This window comes from Leuresthes tenuis, unplaced genomic scaffold (genome assembly GCF_036924035.1).
Source record: "Leuresthes tenuis unplaced genomic scaffold, fLeuTen1.0.hap1 SCAF_17, whole genome shotgun sequence".
Taxonomy (NCBI): Eukaryota; Metazoa; Chordata; class Actinopteri; order Atheriniformes; family Atherinopsidae; genus Leuresthes; species Leuresthes tenuis.
Window position 1 is genome coordinate 13,251,686 of NW_027325371.1, and position 27,949 is coordinate 13,279,634.

The window sequence follows — 27,949 nt, forward strand, 5'->3', positions numbered from 1 at the left end:
TCAGAGTCACACACACCCATTTTTCTCTTTTTATTAAGTGATAAATAATTTCCTATGATCATAGGCTTTATGTGTAGACATCCGATCAAGGCAAGAGACAAATTAGAGGGCACACACGTTGCCACCATTAGAAAAAAATAGCAGAAACAAAAACCATGAGGTAAGAAGTTCTCTTTTTTTTCTTCCTTTTCTTTTCTTTTTTTTTTTCCTTTTTAATAAATTTGTGGTGCTTCTATGTCCGTTACCTATACTGTTGAATGCACAGTGCTTCCTAATACAGAAATCCTGCCTTTTGTGTCTGTACATTATTAAACAAAAACAGGTCATGGCACAATACTAAACCAACCGAGGCAGAGTGTATAGTCTAGCAGTATACATCGTCGGATCGAGATTAAGAGAAGCTGCGGGAAACAGAAATATAAAATAAAAACTAAGACTTTTCGACTGTGACCGTTTGAACACACACACAAACACACTTTCCAACAGGGTTAGGTATCAGTAGCACATATGATCCCACACTGTTGAGTACAAACAGGATGTTTAGAAATGAAAAAAAAAAAAAAAAAAGTGATTGACTGGAAGATAATTGACCAGTAACTACTTGACTACCGTGACTCTCTGTGCGACTACTGAGAACTATTTAGTTGAGAACTGGCTCCGTTAAGCTCACTTGTAAATAAGCCTTTAATATTTATAGATTAGCTTAATTTCTGAGGTGGAAGACATTTAATTAAGTGTTTTGAATGATGACCTAGACAGACCTTGACAGTTTTCTTCTCCCTGAAGGAGAGGAGAAGAAGAGAGGCGTGAGTCACCACTGTTCCATCATTCACTCGGGAGTCACTGAATCCAAAAATATGGGGACAATATCGAAGGTTGACTATCCTGAAGTAATATATCAGCAGGTCTGTGATAGATCAGAGAGGCTCCAAACTATAGAATCATCATTTTATGTAGTTTTCTTCAATAGAAATGCAGCATAAATTTGTTTCTTTTTTACCTGATGCCAGTTGCAAAGTGGTTGATTCACCACAGTAAATGAACCCTCTCCCCGCATCTTAGCATAATGCTCCAAAGCCTCGGCTGCCTCCTGTTTTGCTTTATTGCTTTCCCACAACAAAAACTGGTAAACAACTGAGGAGCAGTTCAGCCAGCTGAAAAAACGAAGAGCTAAAATGCATAACATTTGCATTTCTTTTTGCCGTTTTATTAGAACAAGAATATCAAAAGAAGACGGCATTTACTGTGTCAGATTCCATTATTTGGAATAACGTAAATTACTCATTTAATCCAAACTCAAGTGGCATTTTGTAGTGATTTTTTTTTTCTCCCACAGTTGCCATCAAACGCAACATAATGCATAATCCTAATTTAACTCGTACACGTTTGTCAAAATGTGACCAAATACAGACTAAAGTCATGGGATTTGAGCTGTGGCCCACAGCGAAACAAAGCAATTTCACACGAGCGCCACAGGATGTCGGGAGAACTCGATCTAGAATCAGAAGTTCTCCTGACGAAATCCTTTAAAGTAGTGTTTGGGTCGAGCATACAGAAGGCAGAAAAAGGTGCAAAAAAAAAAAAAGACAACGTAGACATCAAAAAAATCATGGGTTTTTGTTTCAGTACATCGAGGATGGGTGTTTCGATCACAGCCGTTATATCAACACTCGCCCTCTATAAATTCTCAGTAGAATTTCTTACTCCATCCACACATTTGGACACCACTGGCTGGGTTTACGAGGTCTGTGATAGTTCTGTCTGGCTCACAATCCCAAAACCATTAAATGACAAGAGAAATCGATTTGTCTTCGTTTTTTAAACCTCCTACTCAATAAACATGAATACATCACCAGCTTATTGTATTTATGATAAATGCTTGAAAGAAAGCAGCATGTTAATATCTTTTTGAGTTCTGGGAATTTGCATTTTCTCTTCAACTGACATCATCGACACAAAAAGTCATTCGGGGCCAACAATGGAAAATATGCTAAACTGCCATAAGCGGCTTCAATATGTCGACTGACACAGCGCGGATAGAGTGAATGTGTGTTTGTGTGTGCGTTACATCCACAGCCCTCTGGAGCAGCACCCCGAGGCACAGCCCCACGCATGGACCTGACCTGCAGTCCGAGTGCCTTCACTGTTGCACAAACAAGACCAAAGGGGGAAAGGGAAAAAGGAAAAAGAAAAAAAAACTGCTCCTGGCTCGCTTGTTCCTATTAGACATTAAAGGAGAATACCACTGGTTTTAAGCAGTCACGTGTTATTTTCACACCATGTGTAACTTTATCGTCCATTTGTAAGATTCAATACAGTCAGCAATATGTGTCAGCAATAAACTAACACTGCAGTGATGTACAACCTTGGAGAATACTATGAAGTGGCCACGGTGCATAGGGCTGTACTTAAAGTTTCTACAAGCATAAGAGAAGTATTTATATTCAGATGATTATTTATTTAATTCACAGTCTTCTAGTCACTAGACAAGGATATGTATCAGCATGATGGGTTTAGCTGAGCGGCCTACACTAACATGTTGTTGCTCTCTGTATAAATAACATTATGCGTGGGCTTAGATTGAGTGGCATTCTCCTTTATGGCGGCTTCACCTCCTGTTCTGCTGCCCAGGGAGTTCCCCCCCATGCTGCTACCTGCTCCTAAGCGTGGGCTGGATGCGACAAAAAGGAAGCACACCTGCATCTACCTCTAATCCACAGCAGGCCGTGTGTGTGCGCCAAAACAGCTGGGAACGCAGCTGCTCTCCTAAAAACGCACACCTGGGGCTGTGCGATACGGTGGGCAAGAATACGCCTCGCTCTCATGCCAGGCTCATAGAAACCCCCCCAAATTTCCCTTCAAGGGTTCAGTTCGGCGAACCTCAGCAACACCTGAACTACTTCAGTGGAAAGGGGGTTAGGGTATAGAAGAAGAAACAGAAGAACAAATTGTACAACAACAGAAAAAACACTGAACTGAAAATAGCAAAGATAAGCCAAAAATAGCAACAGAGCGGCCGTGACGGAGCAGATGTGTGCTGAGCGCGGTGGGGGGGGGGCGGGCGGCTGGGAGTCAAGTCGAGGAGTGGCTGTAGTGGTCCTCAAGAAATGTGTGCCAGCATTGTGGCTGCGGTTGCCATGACAGCGGTACATTAAGCACCCTTTCCAACAGAACAACAGAGAAATCAGCAGTGGCAGCGGCTGCCCCCTTCTCGCACTCCTCCACCCTGTTGTGCCCATGTCCCGTTTTAGTGTTTTGTTCATTAATTCATTTTCATCTTTTAGTAGTTAGGTTCTTCGTGGTGCTGCGGTCCCTTGACACATAAGCGGAGACTTGCCTGTTTCAGGGCTCCGGGCCAGAGTTTGTTGTTTTTGATTTTCAGTTCATGTTCTTGTAAATCCCATAAAATTTTCAGAGCCTCTTGCATCAGTCCAGAGGCGAGTGTGGCAGGGTCCTCAGCCTGGAAGGCAAACTTTGCCTGCAAACAGCAGTCCCACTATAGTGAAGAAGATGGAGAGGACAAACAGCACATACGAGGAGCCGACCACTGTGTTGTTGGGCAGCTTGTACGGCTGGCCTCCCACCTCGTTGATATAGAAGCCTATCGGGAAGATGAGCGCCGCCATGCAGAACAGGATCACTGGAGGGAAGGAGCAAGAGGGAGAAAATGTTAACCTGAATATTTCATCATTTCCTCACAACAACAAAAACAGTCTAAATTTGTAGTTTGTTCCTGAACACAATCCATTCACAGTTAAACCTTAGCGCAGACATGTCAAAAGCCAACACCAAACTCCTGTAAGGAGGACAAGAAACTTAGGATGAAATATTCATAAAATACTTTAGTGTATCAGACTGTGCATGACTGCTACTTCATGTATATGTTTAGAGTCTCTTTAAGCGTATTATGCATGTCTACGTAGTCACTTGCACCCATCTGCAGTTGTTTAGCTTCTTTGGGAGGAAGTTCTGCAGTCATTTGCAGTCAGTTTTTTTTTTGTGTGTTGAATTCTGCTCATCGTATATTTATCTGGTTGATCTGCATTTCTCACTCTGGTCATTTTTGCTTCTATTTTGTCAGGTGTCTGACTGTGGGACTTTTGTGTCTCTTTGGCTCTCAGCGTGTGCTTGCAGAAACATTTGTCTTTTTAAACAGGTTTTCTACGAGTGAAAACAAAGGGCGAAATTTGTGATTGTTTAAAAGAAAAAAGAAAAAAAAAAGAATCCATAATTGATGCACCAAGAGAAGGAAATTAAGCACAACTTCTTTCAATTGTGTCATTCAGATTCAAATTGTTCTGAAGTAACAATTAGAGTCTTCAGCGTGACCCTGAATAGTCTTCTATAAGAGCTGAGAGTAGGCAGTAATGAATGGCATTTTGCTGGAAGCGGAGGCACAAATGACACTTACACAAAATATTGCGTAATATTCTTCATCGTGTACTTGTTCCATCAGTAATTGAAGTTGGTAAAATACAACAATTAACACTAAAATATGTCTGCTCGAGCAGAAGCTGGAGCTCGTCTCAAACGGCTGAGAACCGATTTAAGCATCCATCGAGACTTGAGCGTTTGCAACTCGCAGCTGTGAGACAAGAGCCACAGATAGGGTGAATGGTTTGGTATTCAATCATCCAGTCAGACAATGTCTGAATGTTGTGAGGCGGAGTTTTTATCACCGTCATACATTGTTGATTCAATGGCATCTTTTCATCAATTACTGAGAGTTATCCTGAACCACAAAATCCTTTGACCGTGTATAAATGTTGAATTAACGGCATGTACAGTGATGTAGATTCATCAGCTGAGGAGATATGTGCGTAATATTCAGACTTGTTGGGCTGTAATGCTGCAGAATGAAGCCGAATAACAGCAAACTGCAAGCGGTGTGTTGCCATGGCTACCTGCAGGCATTGACCAACAGCAGGCGGCAAAGTAGAAAATGCAAACGAATATAGGTTTATGTTTGTTTGTCATTTGCTGCCAATGGTCAATGTATTCACTCTGTACAATAAATGAAGGGCATTCCACCTAAACTTCACCACAGGATGGCAAGTATGGCATTTCAGGCTAATTAGTATTATTAACAACACACTGTTCACTTTCAGACTCATCATCAGCAGAGCTGCAGCGACTCCCAACCTTTCATGGGAGATCGCAAAATAACAAAGCAGACAGAAAAACAGAAATGACAGCCATCTGGACTGATCTGATAAGCGAGGTGTTCAGCAGTCAATAACGAAAGCTAAAATTTGACTTGAGAAATATTTGCGGAACCATAATAGATGTTAACATATTGTGAGTGCTCAGTTTTGAATTAAGATGCTTTGTAGAGGCCCTACCCAAAGGTGTGCATAAATACACGAATACTGTAGAAAAATACCTGCTGTACAAAACACTGCACGTGTTTGTTGACCGAAGGTGTGCGGCTCAGCAGCAAACACCTGCCAAAAACACCGATCGGTGTCATTCGCAGATTTTCAAGACGCTGCAGCAGGTTCAGTGATGTGAAAAAGCATTCAAAGATTCCCAAGGACAAATTTCCACGCCTTGCTCAATCAGACAATTTCCTCTGTGCCTCTAGTGTTTGCCAGCACTAACGGGCACCATTCTCCCAAGTGTACACGTTTTCTCTAACAGGCAATCCTCATGCAGCAGATTCAGTTTTTTGTTTTTTTTTAAAGCACATGTAAAGTTGTGTGCATCATTTTTTTTGGTCAAATCTGATCGTTGAGTCCTAACCTTGAGCTCAAAGTTCATTTTAAGTACTCCTCACACAGAAAGTTGAATTAGTCTAAATAAATGTTTCTCCACAAACTGTAAACATGCTCTTTCAGCCACCTCGGTCTGATTAAGATGCTACATTGCTCCGCGAGCTTCGAGGAGAAGATAAGATGTCAAGCAACTTTATTTTCTGCCAGTTATTTCAAAGCCAGAAAAAAAATTTGCTTCACAAAAGAAAAACAGAGCGCAGTGAGAGCTACGTATATATATACTATGCTGAAACTATGCTGATAATGTTGTACCTTCCCACAGCTGCCTCTAGACATCTGCATGAGAGCCATAGCACAACCAACTGAGTCTTTACGTCCTCAGACATGTGCAATATGTCAACGCATGAGCATCCAGGCTGTGTTGGTTTAAACTGTGTCCTGTGGGATAGATGTTGTTCAGCGATTTCCATGAGAAGGCTTTGGCGACAGCAATGACGCAGGAAAGCTCGATCAGCCTATGAACCGTGAGCAAACGCTGACCAAATCCACTGAACATGCTCGTTAAGACCTTCAGGGAGCACTACACATAACATGTCAGAGATGCTTTGTTTGCAGTGCAACATCCCAATCAGCTCATTTGGTTTGCAGATTCCTGCAAAACTGTCTCACACACAGAAACGTGTGAGAGAAACCTGCCATCTATAGTGGGAGTGTGAGATTAAAGGAGTGCATGTTCCACAACTGTTCATGTTCGTGGCTCCGGCAAACAGAGGTGTTTTTTAATCTATATATGAAATGCAGCAGAACCTATTACATTTTTTTATTCACTTCATGCATTCCGTTATGCAACTCGACCACCATTATTTCAGTGTCAGATTTGGACGCGCTGCTTCTCAACGAACTCGCCACTGGTTCTGCTTCTAATTTCAGCAGACTCTCACAATGCTGTAATCCAAGAGTGATTCCACGAGGTCAGTCGTCTTACCTAAGCAAATTAACCAGAACACATGTTAATGTGCTGCACAACCTGGTCCCATGGGCGAACGTAAACGCACTGGAGATCCCTCAGATTAGCATCAACCCCAGTGGGATCAATTAACTGGGTGTGTTGATCACATGGGGAGAATCATTAATTCATAACATCCCTCAGTACCAACAGTGAGCACGATGTGGTGCTCTGCTTAGCGAAAGTAAGGTGTGCTGGCAGCTGGAGAGAGAAGCAGGTCAGAAATTAAGTGTGGAGTTATATCAAACTATTCAAGAAGTAGGCGACTGTGGAGGAATAACCAAACAGACCTTTGATGGCATTATAGCTGAAGCTGAGGCCACACACCACGACGCCAAACAGCAAAGTGAACCAAGTCATTCGTATTACAGATCGGTGGCAGTGCAGAATTTGAGGAATAGCCTTAAGTGCTTAAAAATAACACTGGCTGGCATATCAAAGTGCTTTTCACTATTTCCTCTTTCACAGAGCACCATTCTCTGTAGCCGCATCTATGCAGGTGGAAAATGGATCCAGAAAGCTGCACTGTGACGTTTTTTCATGTTACCAGCGTGTGTGTGTGTGAGTGTGTGTGTGTGCGCTCCATTAATTCTCAATAACTATCTTGTTGTTAATAGTAATTTGTGCTTTCATGAAAGGAATGAAGCTAAAGCTGCGTGTAACTGTTCTGGTTGAACGCACACAGCGTTTGTGACGGCTCGTGAAGCCATTTTGAGCTTCACAAGCTTTACCCAGCAATCTTGGAAAGATGTTCATTTAATGGATGACTTTTGCCAGTTTAAAAAAAAATCTCGCTCATGTTTACCTTCACTTTTTGTCTTTCCATCTAATACTGGAATAACGATAAAGGATTAAAAGAAATTTGAGAAACAAAACCTTTCCTTGTGGGTTAAAACGGTTTAAAATTAGCTCTTTAGAGAAAAAAATAATATAAAAATATATAGGCATGGCAGCCATGTATCAACTACTCTTACATCTCACCTGAGCAGGATTAACAAAGTGTGACATTCACCCAGCATTCCATGAATAAGCTGCTTCTACAGTATTATGGTCTTATTAGCTGAATTACCCAGTCTTGTATTACTGGTACCTACTGTGGCAGCTTGTCCATACAGACCCGGACGAGCAAATTAGATTTCTGCACACTGTGCAGATTTCTCCTTCAGTGAAAACAAATGAACACTTTTTACTAAACCAGCATCATAAGACAGACACTAGTTAACCATTTATTCAAATTCATTCCTCCAGCCGTGAACATCAATATCAGTGATGAGGCTGAAATTGTAGCTAGGTGTGGTGGAAGGAGAGCTAAAAGGCAGCCAGAAATACTCTCCTCGGCATTGTACCTGTAAGCATCTTCAGAGAGTTAATTCGAGTGCACTTTTCCTGGTTCACTGCACCTCTTAAAAGCCTTAAGTGATGACACATGGTAACTCATCTGCTGCTGGTGAATATGCAGCAACTTCACTGATGCTGTTTTAATGCTGGCTGAAATTTACGAGACATTACCAAGAGAAACTCCGTGAGTGATTGTGAGCGTCTGAATCCGTCGGACTGGATCCCAGGATCCTTTTAAATGACTGGATCCAAATTCAAGGATTTAGAACAGAACAGTTGCTGCCACACAGAGGACGATGTGGCCTCCTTCCTTTGAGCGAATACATTTGACCAGTTATGTTAAACTGTTGAACTGTGGATATGCATATGTGCTGTTACCACTTTGTTTTACATTTTCCGGGACATATTCTTTATTTGGTACAGTAGAGACTGTGTCAGCTGCTGAGACCGTTGTACTGACTTCCATGCAGCGTGCTCTAAGCACTCACCTCCATTTTATTTTCTTGTTTAGATGAGGGGAAACTTATCCCTCTTTTCCGTTCAATGGGGTCTTTATGGTTCATAAAAGTGGTAATTGGAGCTTTGATCAATATCTGGACAGAACAAGCTCTGTAGATAAGGTTATTGTATTGACAGAATTTGTTATGACTCCAGTTCCAATCCTCCCCTACAGGTGACCCTCGCACTTTGGGAAACACAGCTGGTGTGTGTATAAAAAGCAACAGAGGTGGGTCTGTGCCAGTCATACAAAGCTATCCATTCAAGTGCTGATGACTGGGGCTCGTTACACTGCAGACTGCCCACCTCCTCTCAGACTTCATCACCTGTTTGCCCCGCATCAAACAGCTCCAGTCTCTCTGCCACCACCCTCATTTTTTTCCGTGGTCTCCTTTCCATTTGTGTCATTACTTTGGCATCTCTTCTGTTCTAACATCCCCAGCACTTGACCTCCGCAAACATAATTATTCACTTAGCTTACCTTCTTTACTCTACTCTTCATAGGCCCCTTTTCATTTTCTCACTCAACCTTTTGCTCCTCTCACCCACACAGCTGCCAGCACAGAGATGTTGGCCACCGCATCTAAGGTTCAGCAACATCCGAGATGGTTAAATCTAGTCTTTTTGTCCCTCTTCTCCAGTTACACCAATCCCTGGATTACCATCCGTCTTAACATATCTACAACATAAACCTGAGCTTTAATTTTGTTTGCATTTTTTAACTGATCCAGACAATTTCGGCGCGGAAAACCAGATGGGAATACAATCTACCCAAGGTATTAGAACAGGAAGTAGTTTTTAAGAAAGAAATATGTCTTCATGAGGGGAACAAGGTCCGTTTCATGAGATTCTATCCTCAAATCAGAACATCTTATGAAGTGAAGATCACCTCACCTTCAAACATTTCTGCATCAGTAAAATAAATCTTTTATCTATTAGCCAAAAGGCTAAAGCCACCTATGATCAGGTATGGGATCAGGGGCGTAGAGTTACACTGGGTGAAAGGTTACTTATGAGATGGGAAATTATTCATGAAGATGGGAGAGTATTTGCTTCCACATTGTCAAAGGCCTCCCCCAGGGGTCAGTGTTTACTCTTTATATAGATGCTTTTTGTAAGACATCAAAAATAGCCAAATTAGTACTACTCGCGAATGACACAAACATTTTTATTCTGAGATTAATCTAAAAGGAGCTACTGGAGATGTTCACTTCTGAAATTGCGCAAAAGAAAAAGGTAACTTGACAAACTAATGATCCTTAAAATTACATAACACCAAAATCATGTTATTTGATAATTATAGAAGGAGTACTCAAGTACAGATACAGTTGGCTGGTATAGACAGCGAAAGAGTTCATTAAAACCAGCTTCATAGAGTGACACCACATCAAATGATCTGGGAATCAAAGAATGAAAGTACACAAGAAACATTTCAGAAGGAGTGAGGCAAAGCACACTCTGGACCACAAATGTATCATCAGACATTCTCTACTGATACTTGAATTACTGTGCAGAGGTTTGGCACAATGCTAAATGTATACTACCGTCACTAAAATTACATTTTCATGCCATTATGGTATGTATTTATATATATATTGTATGTGGAATGAAACTGTAGGATAGATTGAGCAATGTCCAAACATGACTCGGTTCGAAATGTGGTACAACATTCTGAAAGGGAGGACTTTGACCTGGTATTCAATCCATAACAAGACAAGATGCTAAGATATTATAAGTTCACAAAAGAGTGGTGAAGGGGTTGCTTTAAATGATTGTTGAATCATTGTTGTTTTCACATGATCAAAATCATTCATTCACCTGTTAGCTATGGTTTAAAATCACACCGGGCTTGTAATCCCCATGGATGCTTAATCAGATGAGAATCTGAAGAGTTTGGAGGCCAGGTCAACACCTTGGGCTCTCCGTTTTGTTGCTCAGGCTGCTCCAGAGCAGTATTTTCTTTGTGTCCAACTGGGGCTTTGGTACCTGTCAGAGCAGCATCTACGTGAATACCAGGACCCGAGGCTTCCCAGCAGAGCGCTTTACCGTAATGAAATTGAAGTGTTTATGCTGGTTGGTGGATACTACTCTTTTATTTCCTCAGAGATAATTCATCATCGCGCTCTCGATGTTTAAAAGAAGAAAAAGAAACTGAACTAAAAATATAATTCGTATCGGATGTGGCCAGCTTAACGAGGGGACAAGGGTGATAACGGCTCTCCGCTGTCATGGCAACGTTCTTTCTTTCCTTTGAGTGCGATTCATTAAACAACAAATTAACAGCTCCCAATTTAGCTTGACATGGATGTGTGCTTACCGATCAGACAGTTTGTGGAGAGGCTTGGGGTTCAGTAAAGTGGTGATTCATCGGGTATTTTCCGGCCATTAGGACACGTTACAAAAAGCTATGAATGCGCATGGGGCCCAGCGACGAAATAAATAAAATCAACAGGCCATTTTTGCTCTCTGTGTCGGCGCTGTGAAAAATGCACCGGGCTTTCGAACAATAATACAAGCCATTGTGGCTTCACATATCACTGCTCCATCTGTACGAGTGTGCTCTGGGCTGTCGCTTCCCTCAACAAACTGACCAATCACACTCCACCATCCCACACAGCCTTATGAAACCAGCCCAAGCACTGTGCACGAGATGGAAGAAGTCATTATCGACTGCTACAAACGCATCTACAGTGAAATCTTGACGCGGGAAAACAAAAAGAAAGAGCTTTGACGTTCGAGGCAGAAAGGGAGATAAAACACTACACTATGTGCTGCGGCACACAAGCCGCCCACTCGAGTACCAGACGAGCTGCATTACTCAATAAATCAACAAGAGGAGTCATCAAGCACAGAAAAATACATGTTCATATATTTTCAGAAGGGTGCAAATGCAACAATACACACACGCAACCAAATTACTCTCAGAAAAACGTACTCTGTATAGAGCTTTGACGTTTTTGACGTCACACATGTAAATGAACCAATTTCCCACCCCGATTCAACTTGAAACCTCTCCTGCCGTAGAAACGGCATGCGTACATATACTGATTTGGCAAATTTTTCAAGCGGTAATATCAGGGCAGATGCCGTGAGACAGAGAGGAAAGTGAGAAAGCTACAGGGGAAATGTGCTGATGAGAAGTCTAGAGAGCACAATTATTTCATTCAGCACAAATGTCATTATCCTGTTCACTTACTGCCAGTGAAGGCGATCCAGCGTGCGTATTTTGTGGCTTCTCGGCGCCAGTGCGATGCCACCAGCAGTCCACAAGTGACTGTGAGGGATATGATGCCCATGATGATGAAGAAGAGTGTGGTCACCCACTCGGGGGGGAGCCGTGGTGGGATGCAAGTCCTGTCTCGTCCATGGATGGTCTGACATTGCCGGACTAGACCAACGGTAAGGGCACCTGCAAAGAGAGGATTAAAAGGTGAGAAGGTTTGCTTTAATTCATCTTTCATACTGCAAATCAAAAAAGCCACTCAGTGCCCAAATGTGGGTTTGAAGACATGTCATGAAATGAATCTCGTGTTTTTTTTCCCATCACCTCCAATCTAAAGTGCGGACAAACGGAGTGCAAGGCACGTGTTCGTCTTCTCATCTCTGCAATGACAAGGGTTCAAAATCCCTGATCCATGAAAGTTTGGGTCAGCACAATCCATAGACTGTTGGGATGATCGACAAAGCCATCCGCTGTCAGACGGGAAGCCAACACAGAAGTGCCTTAAAGTGCCACCACTGATGGTAGCCAGCTGCTGGATCAAAAACCTCTCTGAGTCCAAGAGGCTCTTGTTTAGAAAACATCAACCTCCTTCCTTAAATGCTATGCTCAGTCAATAAAAGTTTTCTCAAGTCATTATGGTTGTATTCACTAATTTTACTCCCACTAATTACAGTTCTTGAGCTCCTTCTGAAAATGATTTCATGTACATGTTCCCATAGAAACACGCTTTTGTCCAATCAGCTGTCAAGCACAGCCCTGCAGATCCACTCGGTTGGCCAAACACGGTCACTTCTCGCTTCACAAAGACCGATGTTTCTTTTCGAAAAGAAAAATTCGACCATTACGTTTCTAAATGTGAACTGATGAGGTGAAGCTAACAGAATTCACATGGCAGACCTCAGGAAAGCTGCAGTGAACTGGGTGGACGGTCTACGGCTCGTACATCAAAGAGACAAAAGGTGGCTGAGCGAGAAACCCGACTGACATCCTCTGCATTTAAAGCTAGCCTATGGAAGCACTTTCGCTGCGAAAACATTCTGAAAACGTGACAAAAATGAGAACCCAAGTAACACGTTTACATCTGGAGGAGCAGGAAACAAGTGTTGCAACATTCACTGACGAGAATTTGCTCTTCTGTTCAGTCACTGACAACCAGAATTCTGAGCCATGCTCTTTGGAGCTAAGATACTCCAATCTTAGTTATTTTACTGACACATCCTACCCTACACTCTAGATCGAGACAAACTTCAAAGTCATAACCTCACTGAGGAGAGCAGGAAAAGATACCTGAAACACAAAATGCATGCCACATTGTCTCAGAATCCTACGTCATAACCTAGACAACTGCCTTTTTATCACTGATGTCTGACTGTGAATGAGTAATTATGCTGCTCATTATATATCAGAGGAGGATATTGATTAGTTGTCTGCTGTATTCTGCTAGTGATTCAGAATATGCTGATGTCTGAAGTATGAAGATGCAACAAGCGCACTCTTCCTTTTCTTGTTTGTCCATTAAAATGCTGCAGAGTATGTAGGAAAATTTAACCCTCTCCATGACTTACCATATCACTTGCCTTTGTTTTATTAATCACAAAAATACTGGAAGTAATTTCATTCTGGATCAAATACTTTGCCTTGAAAGTACAGAGCAACCCCACAGTGAGAAAAAAAAAAACAATCCTGTGGAGAAAAAGGATTTAATAATCATTTTCTAATCATATTACAGCCCTCAAAAACGTTATCAAATTAATCGCGAGGTGCCCGGAAATTTCCAACCCTGTTGTACACCAAAAGCAGCAACAAAGAGACGCACAACCATATCAGTCAGGTGACATCTATAACAGTGATGCAGCAAAAATTAGATAAAGAACTAGTTAAAAAGGGGAAAAAACTAACAGGACTAACAACCTCATACTCGAAACAAATGAAATAAATCGTGCCTTAATCAGGTGTAGGCCCAGGAGAGAAAATGCACTAAAGCTCAAGCTTGGAAAAAGAAGAGAAGCTCTTTTAAAATGTCCCCAGCTCAACAGTGTACTCTTACGGTGCATCTGATTTCCTCTAAGTGCTCGGTTGTTGCTCTCTAAAGATCAAGGAGAGTCCAAGTGCAATATCTGCAATTGAAAACCAGACTTACTGTTGCACTGTATTTAGCCATCGTTAATCAAGATAGGGAGACAAATGGATTCATGCATCACACTGAATCATGAGCAAACCTCTGCCAGAGTGTGAAGGCCAGTACTCAGAGCTGGACAATGCCCCTGCAGTACAGCCTCTCCGGAGACATGCCATTCAATCAGAGCGTATCAAGGGATTTTCTACCTGAGTAAGCAGAACAGAGTCGAACTGCTCAATGCTGTGCTGATCACGGGTCTCTGGAAATTAAAAGAGGACTCAGTGTAATGCACTGCAGCAGCAGAGAGTGCTCATTTGAAAAAATATCGGGCTGAGTAAGGAGTAAGACTGAGGCGTTTCACTGGTGCACGCATGGATGAGGCGTAGAGTTTTTTTTTCCCCTCTTTCTCGAGTATTATAAAATAATCAATGTCACACACACACATCTGAGCATCACTCTACCACCAACGCAGCTTCTTACACTTCTGAACACCCAGTAAGGGATGAAAACTAAAGACAGGTGCTGCTAAACATCTCATACAGTCATAAATGATACATCTCCTCCACGCAAAAGAGAAAGTCTGCAATGAAAAAAACACAAACGATAAAAAAAATCTCATGTTAGCAGAAAGTAATGTTCCATCACAGACGGAGGCGGAGAGCATCTTATAATAACCCATCAATTCAAATAGAATAACATGAAATAAACACATTACTTCAAGATTCAGTATAGTTTCATTTCATTATTCCACTAGAGGTTGTATAGGAAAATCTAAGCTGTAGTCGCCTTTGTATTGACTGAAGATATACAAATATATGAAGTATATTTACACTGAAAACATAAATTACTGTCGTGAATAAAGACGCCTCAAAACCTGAGGAGTGTAACTCCTTTGAAATCCGGGTGTCCCTGACAGCAGCAGGTTAAACAGGACGTGCCTTGACTGAGTTTTGTATTTAAGGCCGTGCTCACACTTGACAGGTTGAGTCCGAGTAAAATCACGCTCCGACAATTCCTCTGTTAGAGCAGAAGGTTTCACAAAGTGAGCGCCGAATTATCTGGTCCTTTGTAATAACTAAATAAGTACACAAAAACCCTGCTCTGCTTTGAATCCAACTCTGGTGTGTGTTGGGAAAGATCAAGAATAATAACTCGCACAGACCAAAAAGAACACAAACAAGCTTGCCTCATTCTTCTAAATGTGGGAGACGTGTTGCTCATTACAGTTTGCTGAAAGTGCTGGAAGAAATGTTTCCTTGCAGCATGTTTGCACATGTGCTACACAGCACCTCCTGGAGCTGTTGAACTGTTTTATACATTAAAACATTTCTTTGTGAAATTCCCACAAAGGAAATAATACAACCATATAGTCCAGGCTGGAATCCAGGCAGTACATTTATTGGAAAATACAGCATCGCTTTAGAAGTCTGCAAATTCCAAAAACAAAACGCATATCAGAGAATCTTAGTAATCTTATAAATATGTCTTTTTATCAGGGACCTGTTGGTTCCATCAACAGGAAAGCTAACCAGGGTCATTTTCTGCTTCTGTCCATATTTAAAGACAAATCTACCAGCGTGAGCACACATCCTTATCTTTTGTTGTCTAATTCAACACCTCACCGACGTTACGGATGCCGTAAAAGTTTAGCAGAGCTCGGCTCGGGAGCACCAAGCTTTATCTGATCACTTCTCCCAAATGGAGATAAATACGTTCCTCCTGCCACACATTTAGCACATGTGTGAGTAATACTTGGGCACATGACAAGTTTCCAGGGAGAACAGAAACAAAGACATAAAATCCTGGTTAAACGCCATGGGGCACATTAAGATGTTAAGTTGGAAGTTCTAATTAGTATCATTTCAGTCATAAAAGTGCTTACTTTTTTCTAACCGATGAGCTAAACAAGGACCCCTGCACAAAAAAACCCAAAAAGAACTTAAAAAAAAAAACATTATTTAAATAGGCTAATTTAAAAAAAGCAGCTTAACAATGTCATTGATGTTTAAAGACTCCACAGGCAGCATTCAAACTTTCTCTGCACAGCTAAATCCTGCGTCTTAAAAGGCAAACGCATTACATGCAAAAAGCACATCACCACAGAACAACCTATTCACTGAAAAGGGAAGTCTTTGTGGACAGCATCACAAAAGCTCAACAGTGGCCCTGCAAGTGGGCGGAGGTGAATATGAGACAAGTATGCGAGCTGGAATTCTAGAGGGTCAAGCTGGCTACAGGGTCTGCCTGGTATCCAAATGTAGACATTTTATTACTCTTTAGTTACAACCTTTTGTGGATGCTGAAACCCTTGAACCCAAAGAGAGCGAAGCCTTTGTGACACAATTTGTTCTCGTCGGGCCTTTTGGGCGTGGAGGGTTGAGCAGGCGTTCCAGAGGAAATCCTGCCCCCCCCCTTTGTAACACCCAGTGAAAGCAGCGCCTTTATTGAAACAACCCAACACAACTCACCCAGCTTACACAAACAATACCAGAGGTTCAACCCGAAATGGCTTGGAAGTCTCTGGATGTGGCAAAGTGGAACTCTGCTGCTCCATGTCTGCGGTAACAGACACGGGAACTAGTCTTACGCAGAAATACTGTCGATTTTAAGAAATCCAGAAGGCAGTTTTCCGCCTTTAAGTCTATCTTTCGCTGCTGTGCCTGCCAATGCAGATGTCACTGTGCAGAACACTCGTGCAATAACCATGAAAAGAAAAAAAAGTGGAGGTCACGGCTCATAACAAAGCTGGCCCGTGAAAAGCTCACAGCTCCCTCAGCAGCCTGTTGCTAAAGTCAACCATGTAACTTTGAACACGGTGAGGTAGAGAATGCAGAGACTGGTGCTGGAAACATTAGGGAAAAAGTTTGATAGCCACGCTTAATAGCACCAGTTTAAGACCATTTCCCCAGGATCCTCTGGCCTCCTGCTGTTTTACTGGCTCGCTGAGAAATTCCTGCCATACAGCAGGCAGGCACGCTATGTTGCATGGACACTGGTAAACAATTCAACAAGCAGAAACCGTTAGCCAAAATCTCTGCGATAATCGACAAACAACGCTGCGTTTGTTATGCGTAATTTCATCCCAATATCCCATGTTCCACTTCGTCTCAGCTTGGAGACGATCACAGCTGGTTTATTGGCACATTCCCCAACATATACAACACCGAAAAGCCTGGGCGTTGGGCAAAATCTAGCTGGAAAGAGAATGCAATAATCTGCTAATCTCATAATCCAATTGACTTTATTCAAAGTGGATCATCGAAAACATAGCATCTCCTCTTGAATTTGAGGGGAGCAACATTAATAAAAAACATTGGGACCGGTCCATGTTCACCACTGTGTAGCATCCCCTCTTCTTTAAAAAGTCTGTAAAAGTCTGGGAACTGAGAAGACCAGATGCTGAACCTTTAGGAGAGGAATGTGGTCTAGTTTTTGTCTAGCTGCTCAACAGTCCTGGGTCTTCTTTGTCATATTTTCCATTTCACGATGCCCCAAATGTTTTCAATTGGTGAAAGGTCTGGACTGCCGGTCTACACCCGATTCTTTTACTACACGCTCATGCTGTTGTAATAGATGCAGGGTGTGGTTTAGCATGGTCTTGCTGAAATATGTAAGGCTTTCACTGAAGAAGACATCATCTGGATGGGAGCATATGTTGCTCTAAAACCTGCATATGTTCATTCTGTGGTGTGTAGAAGGGAGGACCCAGATGGGGACTTTCAAAAATAAACAGATTTATTTAACAAAAAAGGCACAAGGCTGAACAAATGAAGCGGCTGAGCCGGATTATCAAAAATACCAAACGTTAACAAAACAAGACTATGGATAAATAACCAAACGACTATCAAAACAAGACTATGAAACAATCAAAGCAAGACAAAAAACAAGGCAAGACTGTGAGAACGAAGACTATGACTATGATTAATAAAACTGTGAACAACATGACTACGGAGGCAAAACCTGACCTGACGAAAGAGACAAAAAAAACTGTGGCATGAATGGTAAGGTGAGGATTTTGCCATGATTGATGGTAACCAGGAAACTATATACTGTGGGAAGGTGATTGGTGATGACGTGCAGCTGTGGAACAGAAAACAGGTGACGAGAGTGAAGCTAAGTGAGAGGGGAAAAACATGACCAGAAACCTGAAAACAAGATTAATCAAAACGTGACAGTATATACAACCTTTCAGCATTGACTGTGCAAGTTTCCAGTTTCAAAAGGCACTAATGCATCCCCACACCATCAGAACTGAGTGCTAATAACAGGCTGGATGGTCCTTCTCCTTTTCAGTCCGAGGGATGCAGCATTCAGGATTTCCAAACAGAACTTTAGATTCTGATCATTTGGCCAAAAGGCTTTTTTTTTTCACCTTGCCTAGGGGCCATTTTAAACGAGCTCTGGCCAAGAGAAGACAAACGTGCGGATCGCGCTTACATATGGCTTATTCTTTGCAACACAGAGCTTTAATCTGCATGTAGGGATGACACAGTACACTGTGTTCACAGAAAATGATTTCTGGAAGTGTTTCTGAGCCCCTGCGGTGAGTTACATGACAGAATCATGTCTGCTTTTAATGCAGCGCTGTCTGAGACCACGGACATCCGATATTGATATTCAGCTATGTCCCTAGTATACAAAGATGTCTTCATATTCTCAGACTCTTTTGATGCTATTATGTACTGCAGATGATGTTAAGGAACATTATTCTGAAACTGCTCGACAATTTGTCGTCCGTTTTTCTCTGACTGCTGAACCTCTGCCAATCTTTACTTCTGAGAGACTCTGAGGGACTCTTTTTATATCCAATCATCTAACTGAATTAACCTAATTAGTTGCAACGCGTTCCCACAGCTTTTTCTTTTTAGTTCCACTTATTTTTCCAGCCTTTTGTTAGCTCTCTCGAAACTTTCTTAAGACGTGTTGCCAAATTCAAGATAAGCGACGGAACTATTTTGAAGGAGGAAACTGTCATTTTTAACAACTGATACGTTTTCTATATTCAATCCATGACATTTGCAAATTCTTTAAAGCATTTAGTTTTTATTTCGATTTTATACAGCCTCTCAACTCCTTTGGAATTAGGGTTGTAATAATGTAATGGCATGAACGTTTCACTTAGCCCCGAGCGACACATTACCGCCACAGCATCAGTTTACAGACTGTGTGTTTGGCCTGCATCTCACACACAGAGAACTTAATGCATCTTGAGTTATCTGATAACAAGTAGACATCATCATCAGCTTTGAGCCTGTCCCTTAAGGTTATCCTGTTACCTCTGAGCACTGCATAATTCTGGTTGACAAAATTGGTATTTTCATGCAACACAGCAGATCTTCACATATTGGGGGGGTTTTGCATGAATGTCTTACAGACAGTAAAGTTAGTTTTACAGCGAGCAGAGCAGTTTCAGGCGTTTATCCCAATAAACTGGCGTTCAGGTTGAAAACTAGGGAGATACACACACTCAGTTTGCATGTCTTTAGCCAGCAGATGTGCACTCACACTGAGGGCTACAGCATCATAAATAATTTGTGTTGTCTGCTTGCTTTACTCGCTCTCTTTCACACATTGCATTTGTTACATATCTGAATGTCTTTCAAAATACAACTATAATCTGAGTGAAGCAGATCTGAGTGCTGTTCACCTCTGAGTCTATAACAATATCTATTGTTTGGGTATGTTGCAGAAACACTATCAGATCCAAAACTGATGCGATGTACTCCACAGTTTATGTGGCCATGCAGAGCAGGGAGGTAAGATCACAAATAATCCCTCAAGCCGCATCTGGAGACATTTCATATTAATTAAATTAACGGATGCTTTAAAGTGGCTTAAAAATGCGGAATAACATTCAGACTTCAGTGGAGTAAGAAACTAAATCCATTGAAAAGGAGGACACGAAATAAAACCCGTGATAAGTGTGAAGTGGTGGGTCTTAAAGGCGCTAAGAAAGGAGCTGTGTTCTGAAGAGATGAGGCTTCAAGAGATTATTACAGGTAGAAAGAGACGCCACAGCTCACATTTTAATGTGAGGTGAGAAACGAGAAGCAGACAAGAGAACAGGAGGCAGCTCAGCCGAACATGTCAACGAACCTGTCTCAGTATATTAATGTTCATTCACCTTAGACAATGTGATAAATCCCTAGTTTTTTTAAAAAAAATGGTAATGACATTTATTTTGGCATCCTTGCAGTGAAATGTAGGTGACGTTCTTGTGTAAACAAACATAAGGATGAGTGATAATAAGTGCAACATTGATCTATCAGGTTTGCTCCATTTATTGTGTGATAGGTCGATGTTTATAAGTGAGCTACAGAGATCCTGGCAGATTTAGTTAATGTTCTAAACTGGGTTAGCTACCACTCACCGAGCTAAGCGAAGGCAACCGGCTGCTGCGTGTAGACTTACATTCAATGGAACTGTGTCATTAGTCAGAAAGCTAAGAAGGCGTACTTCCAAAACTGCATCAATGCTTCCTCAACTGAAAAACTAAAGTACGACTATGAAAGGACAGGTCAGGTCAGGACAGGTCAAAGTGGGCTGCCACAGAAGCATCTTGAGCCTGTAGGTGCTGTGTTAATTAATAATACTTAATTAGCCTTGTTTAAAGCTGAAAAAGGATGTAAAATGTGCAACAGAGTTGTCTGAATCAAGAAAGACCAGAATGTGTAAGAACGCAGCAGTTTGTAATCGGGATGACTGAACAGTGCTGGGTTATATGAACCAAAATTTGTACCCAAGTATCCCAGAGTTTCTAGGTGAGAAACACTATAGACTGGTATCTTATGCAAATTGGACAAAATATTCTGTTGTAACTCAAGACTACATATACAATGTTACAAGCACTTTCACTATAACCTGTCATCGAATTGGAACTCTTTCCTCTTCTGCTCAACATAGCACATCTGTGCAAATACGAAACATGTCAACAACAAGAACAGACCATCCCTATAAGAAAACAAACAGCTGCAATGCATACATTACCGTCTATATGAAAAGGTAATTCAAAATTTAAACAAATAATCCTGCATATAAATAGTTAAAACTAAACATAGAAATGCAAATCTCCGCTCCTACGAGGCTGTGCAAATAGCACGAATGTAAACAAAGATGAGAGAAGTTCTCTGTTTGGCTGCGTAATGCCAATTAACGCTCGTCAAGATTACACAGCGGTTACCGATTTTAGAAATGCGAGGTCGTCTAACAAAATCATCTTTCAACAAAATCAGCATTTTAGTATCGAGGAAATAAAAAAAACTGTCCGTTCACACGCACGGCTGACAGTGAGCTGCCGCCTCGCTGGAAATAAAGGGAGGAAAGGAGTGTGTGCCTCCTCGAGGGCTGTTCTGTTGACAATACTTCATGGAATTCAGCACACAGTTTGTTCAATATGTCGCCACGTTTAAGGCTGGTTGATTACAAACTTGTAAGCAACTGCAAACCAGACTGTTGCTGGCTAATACAGAGGAAAAGGACTGGTGGGACTGTGCCACAAGCGAGGAGCAGGAGGAATTCATTCTGGCTTGGCTTTACAGGCAGAAAAGATGGCATCAGGGTATAAATGGTATCTGAAAGAAATACCGGTATAAATTAAAAAGTTAGTACACCAACCAGGCCTAGGGAAAACTTAAAGAAGTGTAACCTTAGAGCCAGAACCCAGGGAACCATAACCATGACAGGAAATGTAAGTTTGGATTCTTAAGTCATTCATAATTCAATTTAAGCTAATGCAAGGCAGGACAAATAATCACATAATGTGAGTGCATTGTGAACATACCATCTGGCTGTTGGAAACACTAACAACCAAAATGCATTATGTCTCGTTTACACACAACTCTGGCATGTTTCTGCTGTCGTTCGTTTTATAGAAAATAATAGGCCAATTCTCTATTTGGAAGCCCTGCTCTTTTTCACGCCCCCATCATGCCCTGGTACCCTGCAGCCAGCTCTGCACTCGCAATGATCAAAACACTCCTCTCGCCATGTGTCGGTCCAAATGAGGGGAAATGAGCGCCATGTCTGCTCAACTGAGGCATGATTATGCTGTCATTAGTGAAGCACACGGGGTGCTGATGTTTGGAAGCTCAGGAGGGATGAGTCAAAATGGCCTCTGAACTGTGGTGGGCGGCAAGTAGGTAAGCTAAAGCAGCCGGCAGCTGTTTCTTCTGCAGCTGGAGGCTTTTACAGTGTCCACTTTTATTACATAGGCACTGGAGCGTAGTTTGCAAGGCCAAAAACATGCATTTAAAACAAAGCTGGCAAACCCACGAAGAACGAGATACAAACAGAAGTATGAAAACAAAAATTCATGAAGCCATGACCACAAGAATAACCACACAACCTAAATTTCTCCTGAATGACAACACTGCTTACTGCTACATTAAGGGAAAATGACATATATGTACAAACTTACACATCAGAATGACAAAGCATGATGAATGTGACTTTGGTTCAAAAAGGTCCACTCTGGGTTTCCTATAAATAAATTCTAATGGCATAAATTATGTAAAATGTAAGTAGATAATTCTCAGAGACAAATGTTACCAGGATGAGCAACTGCAATACGCTCTAAACAAAACAAGTAAGAGTCACGCAATGCGTTTCATAGTTGTTGGGAACACGTTTTGGGTAACATGAGGCTGTTGCAATCCCTAAACCTAACAAAACTTATTATTAAAAAATAAATCGACTGTTTAAATACCAAAAAGTGTTGAAGATGAACTTTGTTTACATCACAAACCCACAGGAAGCCTGCCTGAGAGTCACTTCTTCCAATCCAGCCAACGTTAATTGCACTAAAGCAGCAGAATTTCTGACTAAAACAAACCGAGAATAAAAGTAAAACTTAGCTTGTAGTCTTTCAATTAGATCTTCTGTGGGGGAGAGTCGGGATGGTTGGACTGCTTTTTTTTTTTTCAAAAACAACAACACACAAACAGGAAGAGCAACTTTGCTCTCTGTTAAAAACAAATTACATCTCAACATCACAAAGTGTTATTTTGCTGAAGTAATAGGCCCCACAATGCTGTGGGCTTAACATTAAAGATAAAGCACAAGATGGAGCGGTTCAGTTAATGATCGACCAATTCTGCGTGCGACAACCTGCGGGGCCGATGGACAGCAGCAGTCCAGATCCTTCGCATTAAAGCCTTCACTGTGGAGGATTTAGATTTCCAATCTGATAACTGTGATATAAAACACAATTCACAGCTAGGTGTTTGTGTGTGAAGATGGTAAAAGCTATCAGGTCTCCTGCAGCAGCACTTATGGTTTCCGTCTTCGTCTTTTGGCCTCAGAGTTTTGGGTAAACTGCAGATCAGAACTCTTCCACTGCAGCCCTGTAAGTGGATGATAATGGCTGGCCTGGTTTCAGTTGCTCTGTAGTTAATGACACCGTGTGCCCTTGTGCTTTGAAAAGGGATACTTAAAATAACACAATTTAATAGTGTCCCATTTCATCTATTTTAGGTAATGTCAGTTTCAGACCCTGACTACAGTAGCAGTTACTGGGCACTTGTTATTATGAGCTGCAATTTTGTCAAATGTCTGTTTAGTCTGTTTGTTGGCTGTATAATTGTTATGTTCGGTAGCATAGTTTTTTTTTTCAACAGATCAATCTGACAATGTTTAAAGCTACAGAGGCATTTGAAGACAATCAACACTTATAGCAGCACTTTAAGGCCGATGAAGCTCCTTAACACTCAGGAGGAAGAGTAACTCTTTGTTATTACAAGTGAGAAGGAGGCACTTTTTCACAGTGACGGGAAATTGTAAGCGTAGAAATGATGAACAGTCAGTAATGATATCAGGATAAGATCAAGACGACAGAAGTGCCATGTCTTCAGTGACAGCTTACTTGAAAAGACTCCTGAAAAGTTACGACTATTTCCCTTGCGATCGCCTTTTATCTAATTTAATTCACCCCCATTCAGAGTCCGAAAAACCAACACACACACACACACTTAAAAAAAAAAAAAAAAGTCATTTAGGATTAGAGCTACGCTGTCATGGCAAGTATCGACAAGCTCCACAGACTATAAGGGTACTGAGAAAAGTCTATTTTTATTTAATTGACACCATTAAGGTTAACTGCTGAATCTCACATATTAAATTCTGGTAACTGTTACACCATCAGTCAGCATATGCACCTTAAGTGCACGCAGCTTCTGAAAAGCAGCCCGAATCAGGAAGGGAATGTTCATTTTTAGGTTTGTGTGCACACAGAGTGTCTCAAAGGTTATTTGGGCTCAGGAGAAGGACTTCCACTGTGAGGACATAAATGTGCAGGGCGGCAGTCGTTGGCAGAGCTGCAGAGAAGCTTTTCTTTTATGCGAATAAAACACAACAAGGACGTGAACGATCACAAGAAATGTCGATGAGTGATTTTCAGTGCGAGTCCTCCTGTTGGCCAACATATTCTTCATTAGTCCAAAAAGAGCACAGGTCAAAACCAAACAGGAGGTGAAAGCCTCAAAGTCAGATTTTATCAAAGCTAACTGCCCAGAGGAGCATATCTGTTTCTCAATGTTCTGAGTACAAAGTCAGTCACGCTGATGTCCTACAACAAGCACTGGGCCCTCTGATAAGACAGCGACAGAGCTACGGACCAGAGGTCAGTTGATTTGAGTCATCGGTTTATCTTACTGTAAAATGTTAGATAAAAGAAAGAAAAAAAAGTATGCCTGTTGTGTCACACAAAATAAAGTAAATGGCTTACAATAAACAGATAAACTACAAAATAATCAGGATTAAAAACCAGAAGGAAAATAAACAGGGTCTCTTATTGGGTCAAATCCTGTTTAGCAACATTTAAGCAGTAACAGAGGACAAACAAAAGCAATGACATGGAAGTGCTGAAATGAGCAAAACATTGAATAACACGAACTATAAAACTACGATAGTGTTTATAATCATCTTAAACAACCATATAGACACAAATCACCCTTAAAACAAATCAAAGTCTGTATGCAAACACCATTTGTTGCTATTCAGTCGTAAAGATTTGTGTCTTGTCTTGATTGACTGATTTTGCACATGTTGATATTGAGATAGTTACATATTGTGCTGCCATAGTTATCATTGTTATGCTTTTTTATACAATTCATTCTTATCCAAACATATAGCAATGAAGGGCTGAAACACTTATTCATCATAATGCACTGTTTCCCAGAATCTGCAAAATGTTTATCTTTGATTGGTATCAAGCCCAGAATTTCATAATCAACACATCCCTAATAATAGCAAATAAGAGGAATCATTTTAAAGAGTCGTGACACAAATAACATCTAATAATCATTAGCATTTAAGGTGACCTGAAATTTAGTTTGGAGACAGAATTAATCATTTAAAAATAATCCTGCATGTTCCATTTATATAATCTACTTTGTAACTAAATACTTTGCTATTCAAGTGAGACAAACATTAATACCAGCTTTACAAACATGTTTAACTTCAAAATCTAAAGTTTAAACCAAAGACTATCTCTCTGACTGATATAGAGATTTTAAACAATAAGATAGTTTTCTATTATATATTCCCAAACAGTGGTTTGAGCAATCTCAAAGCAAAGAGGTAGAAGGAGATAAATGTGAGTTGTTTGTCACCTACACATCTCACAACCAATTCAAGACAGATAGTCATCAAACAAAGAGCCAAAGCCTGTGAGGGGAAGTGAAACTGTGATGTGAAGTGGAAGCTGATCACTGTAAAACACCCACACAAACCACAACACCGCAGTTCAAAAATAGCAAAGGTTCCACTTCTGGTACGCCCAGGTACAAAAGACCCGCCGTGTAACGCAATCAAACGTCACCGCAGACAACGTCCCCAATTCATCTGCAACCTATTACTGCTTTTCTCACAGATTACTCGTACTGTGGAACTAATACAGTCTGGACGTGCGCTGGTGGATGATGAACCCTCCCTGACCCACTTACTAAGCTGTCATTGTGCAAAGGGAACAAAGAGCAGCAGCTGTCTATCACTAGCCCGAAAGTGTTATCAGAGCTGAGACAAATGAGAAAGGACCAACAGCACGCGCTTTATTAAACGCCAGCATGGATGCCACAAATAAGCACCTGGTTTGATTTCTCACGTGCTCATGGACTCCTCTGTTGACAACAAGTCAAGTCATCTACACGAACACAGGGAAGCTATTACCTTTAGTGCTTGAATGAGGTTCTTGGCCAGTTATTCACCAGACAGATAAAAGAGTGCAAATAAAGATTATTGACTACAGATTAGCCAGTTGTCAGGTTATTTCCTTTAATCCACCGTTAGGTCTGGCATAATTTCACTCATCCTATAACTAAGGTCCTAAAGTTAAGTTATTTAAAAAGGAGAAAATCTATATTTCTTGCCTGATAACGTTCCTTTCTCATACAACATTTTGGGGCTAGGTGCTTTAAACTGTTTAATCAGGCAAACAAATAGATTTGTTTCAACTTTCATATAGCTGGATATCGAGCTAGATTAGTTGTTGTTGTTGGATCATGCTGCAACTACAGAAATAATTTCTATTTTCAGGCAGACTAAATGATTAATCAACTGACTGAAAATGGCGACAATGGTAATAATAATAATGAGTTAAATGCCTGTGCAGCAGATGCATGGTGCAGTTCAGTTCATAGGGGCTTTTGATTGGAAGTCATTTCCACACAACACAAACAACGCTGCTGTGGAGGACAAAAGATGCTGCTGCAGATGAAACCCTGCCCAGTGGGACATTTCTCCCTTCTTAGGAGACTATTCAAACACTGCTGCAATGTGTGAAAAGGCGGCGATAAATGTCACCATGAACACGCAAAACACAACTTCGGAGAGGCTTGCTTCGATTACCTGCTGATTCACCAGTGTTGATCCAGTCTGGGTTTGCAATGCTGGCTATTGCAAAGATATCTGCAGCCAGAAACAGGCACCCTGAAATGATCGTTAGTTTATCCATCTCGCCGGCCGATGAAGCGTTGAGTGACGTGGGAAATGCGGCGGTCGTCGTCCAAACGGGACCCCGGGCGTTGAGAGACTCGGGGTGGGCTGTTAACAGTCTAACTTCGCCCCCTTCAACAGGAGCACGCTGTTGTGAGTCTGCTGTGCATTTTGCAGCAACGTTAGCCCCTTCACGTCAAGAAAGTGTGAGCGTACAAAAAGCTCAAATACGACGCGCAAAAGCATCACATCTCAAATGCCCGCCGTAGTCCAGTAAGGTAAAACAATAGCCTACTCGGTGAAGAGCCCCTGAACTGCTCGTGGAGCCCCTGAACTGCTCGTGTTGTCTTTCGGATCCAATTAGCAGCAGCATCCGCTGCAGCAGCATCGGGTACAGCTGCAGCTAGCAGGCAGCTAGCTAGCTACTTCCCAGATTCGGACTCGGTGTGCCGAGCTGCGGCCCAGAGGCTGCTCGACGGCCGAGACCGCAACTGCGCTAGCATTTCAGACACAATGTCACACCGACGGAGCTCAGGAAGAAGCGAAATAAGTTCCGACCACCTCACAACATCCGTGTTTTTATGTGAAGGTTTAACGTTACCCGTCAGGAAAACGAGAACCCATCACCCTCTTTTGCTTATACGAGCCCGTTCTCCTTCTCCGCTGGAATAGCATCTGGTACTTTCGGTCCACTAGCAGCCAGCTCCTTCCCTCTTCTCCTGCTCTGGACCACCGTGACGCTGTTTAAAAACGCTGCGTATTTCAGTCCAACGGAGACCTTAAGTGTCCCAGTCTGGACGGCAAAATGGTAACGTTATTGTTATGCTTTCCACCCGTATGCCCACCGCTAGCTCAGCCTCCCCTTCTATCCAAATGACATCAGACGGACACCCCCACGCAGCCTCAAACACACATACACACACAGAGCTCGGTATGTTCACGTTCGAGAGGGAGAGAGAGGGAGTGGGAGGGGGGATCCACTCTCTCCTCGCGATACTCTGGAAAAACGGGGGTCGTCTTGTCCTGCAGGTCCAAAGTCGCCTTGTTCGAGGCACTTCATTGAGGGGTACCAACGCAAGATGGAAGAAAACACAGCGACAAAATCTGGGAGAGCAACAAAGTCT

At 41.8% G+C, this 27,949-nt stretch overlaps 1 protein-coding gene across 1 annotated transcript; it reads right to left on the reverse strand.

The window, feature by feature from the left end:
• On the reverse strand, positions 1–27,746 carry mosmoa (modulator of smoothened a). The gene is made up of 3 exons (XM_072368903.1): positions 26,739–27,746; positions 11,753–11,965; positions 1–3,640 (listed from the first exon to the last, which is right to left on the reverse strand). The coding sequence occupies exons 1-3, from the start codon at positions 26,842–26,844 to the stop codon at positions 3,456–3,458; spliced, it is 504 nt and encodes a 167-aa protein (XP_072225004.1). The 5' UTR covers positions 26,845–27,746; the 3' UTR covers positions 1–3,455.
• Positions 27,747–27,949: the final 203 nt, after the last annotated feature.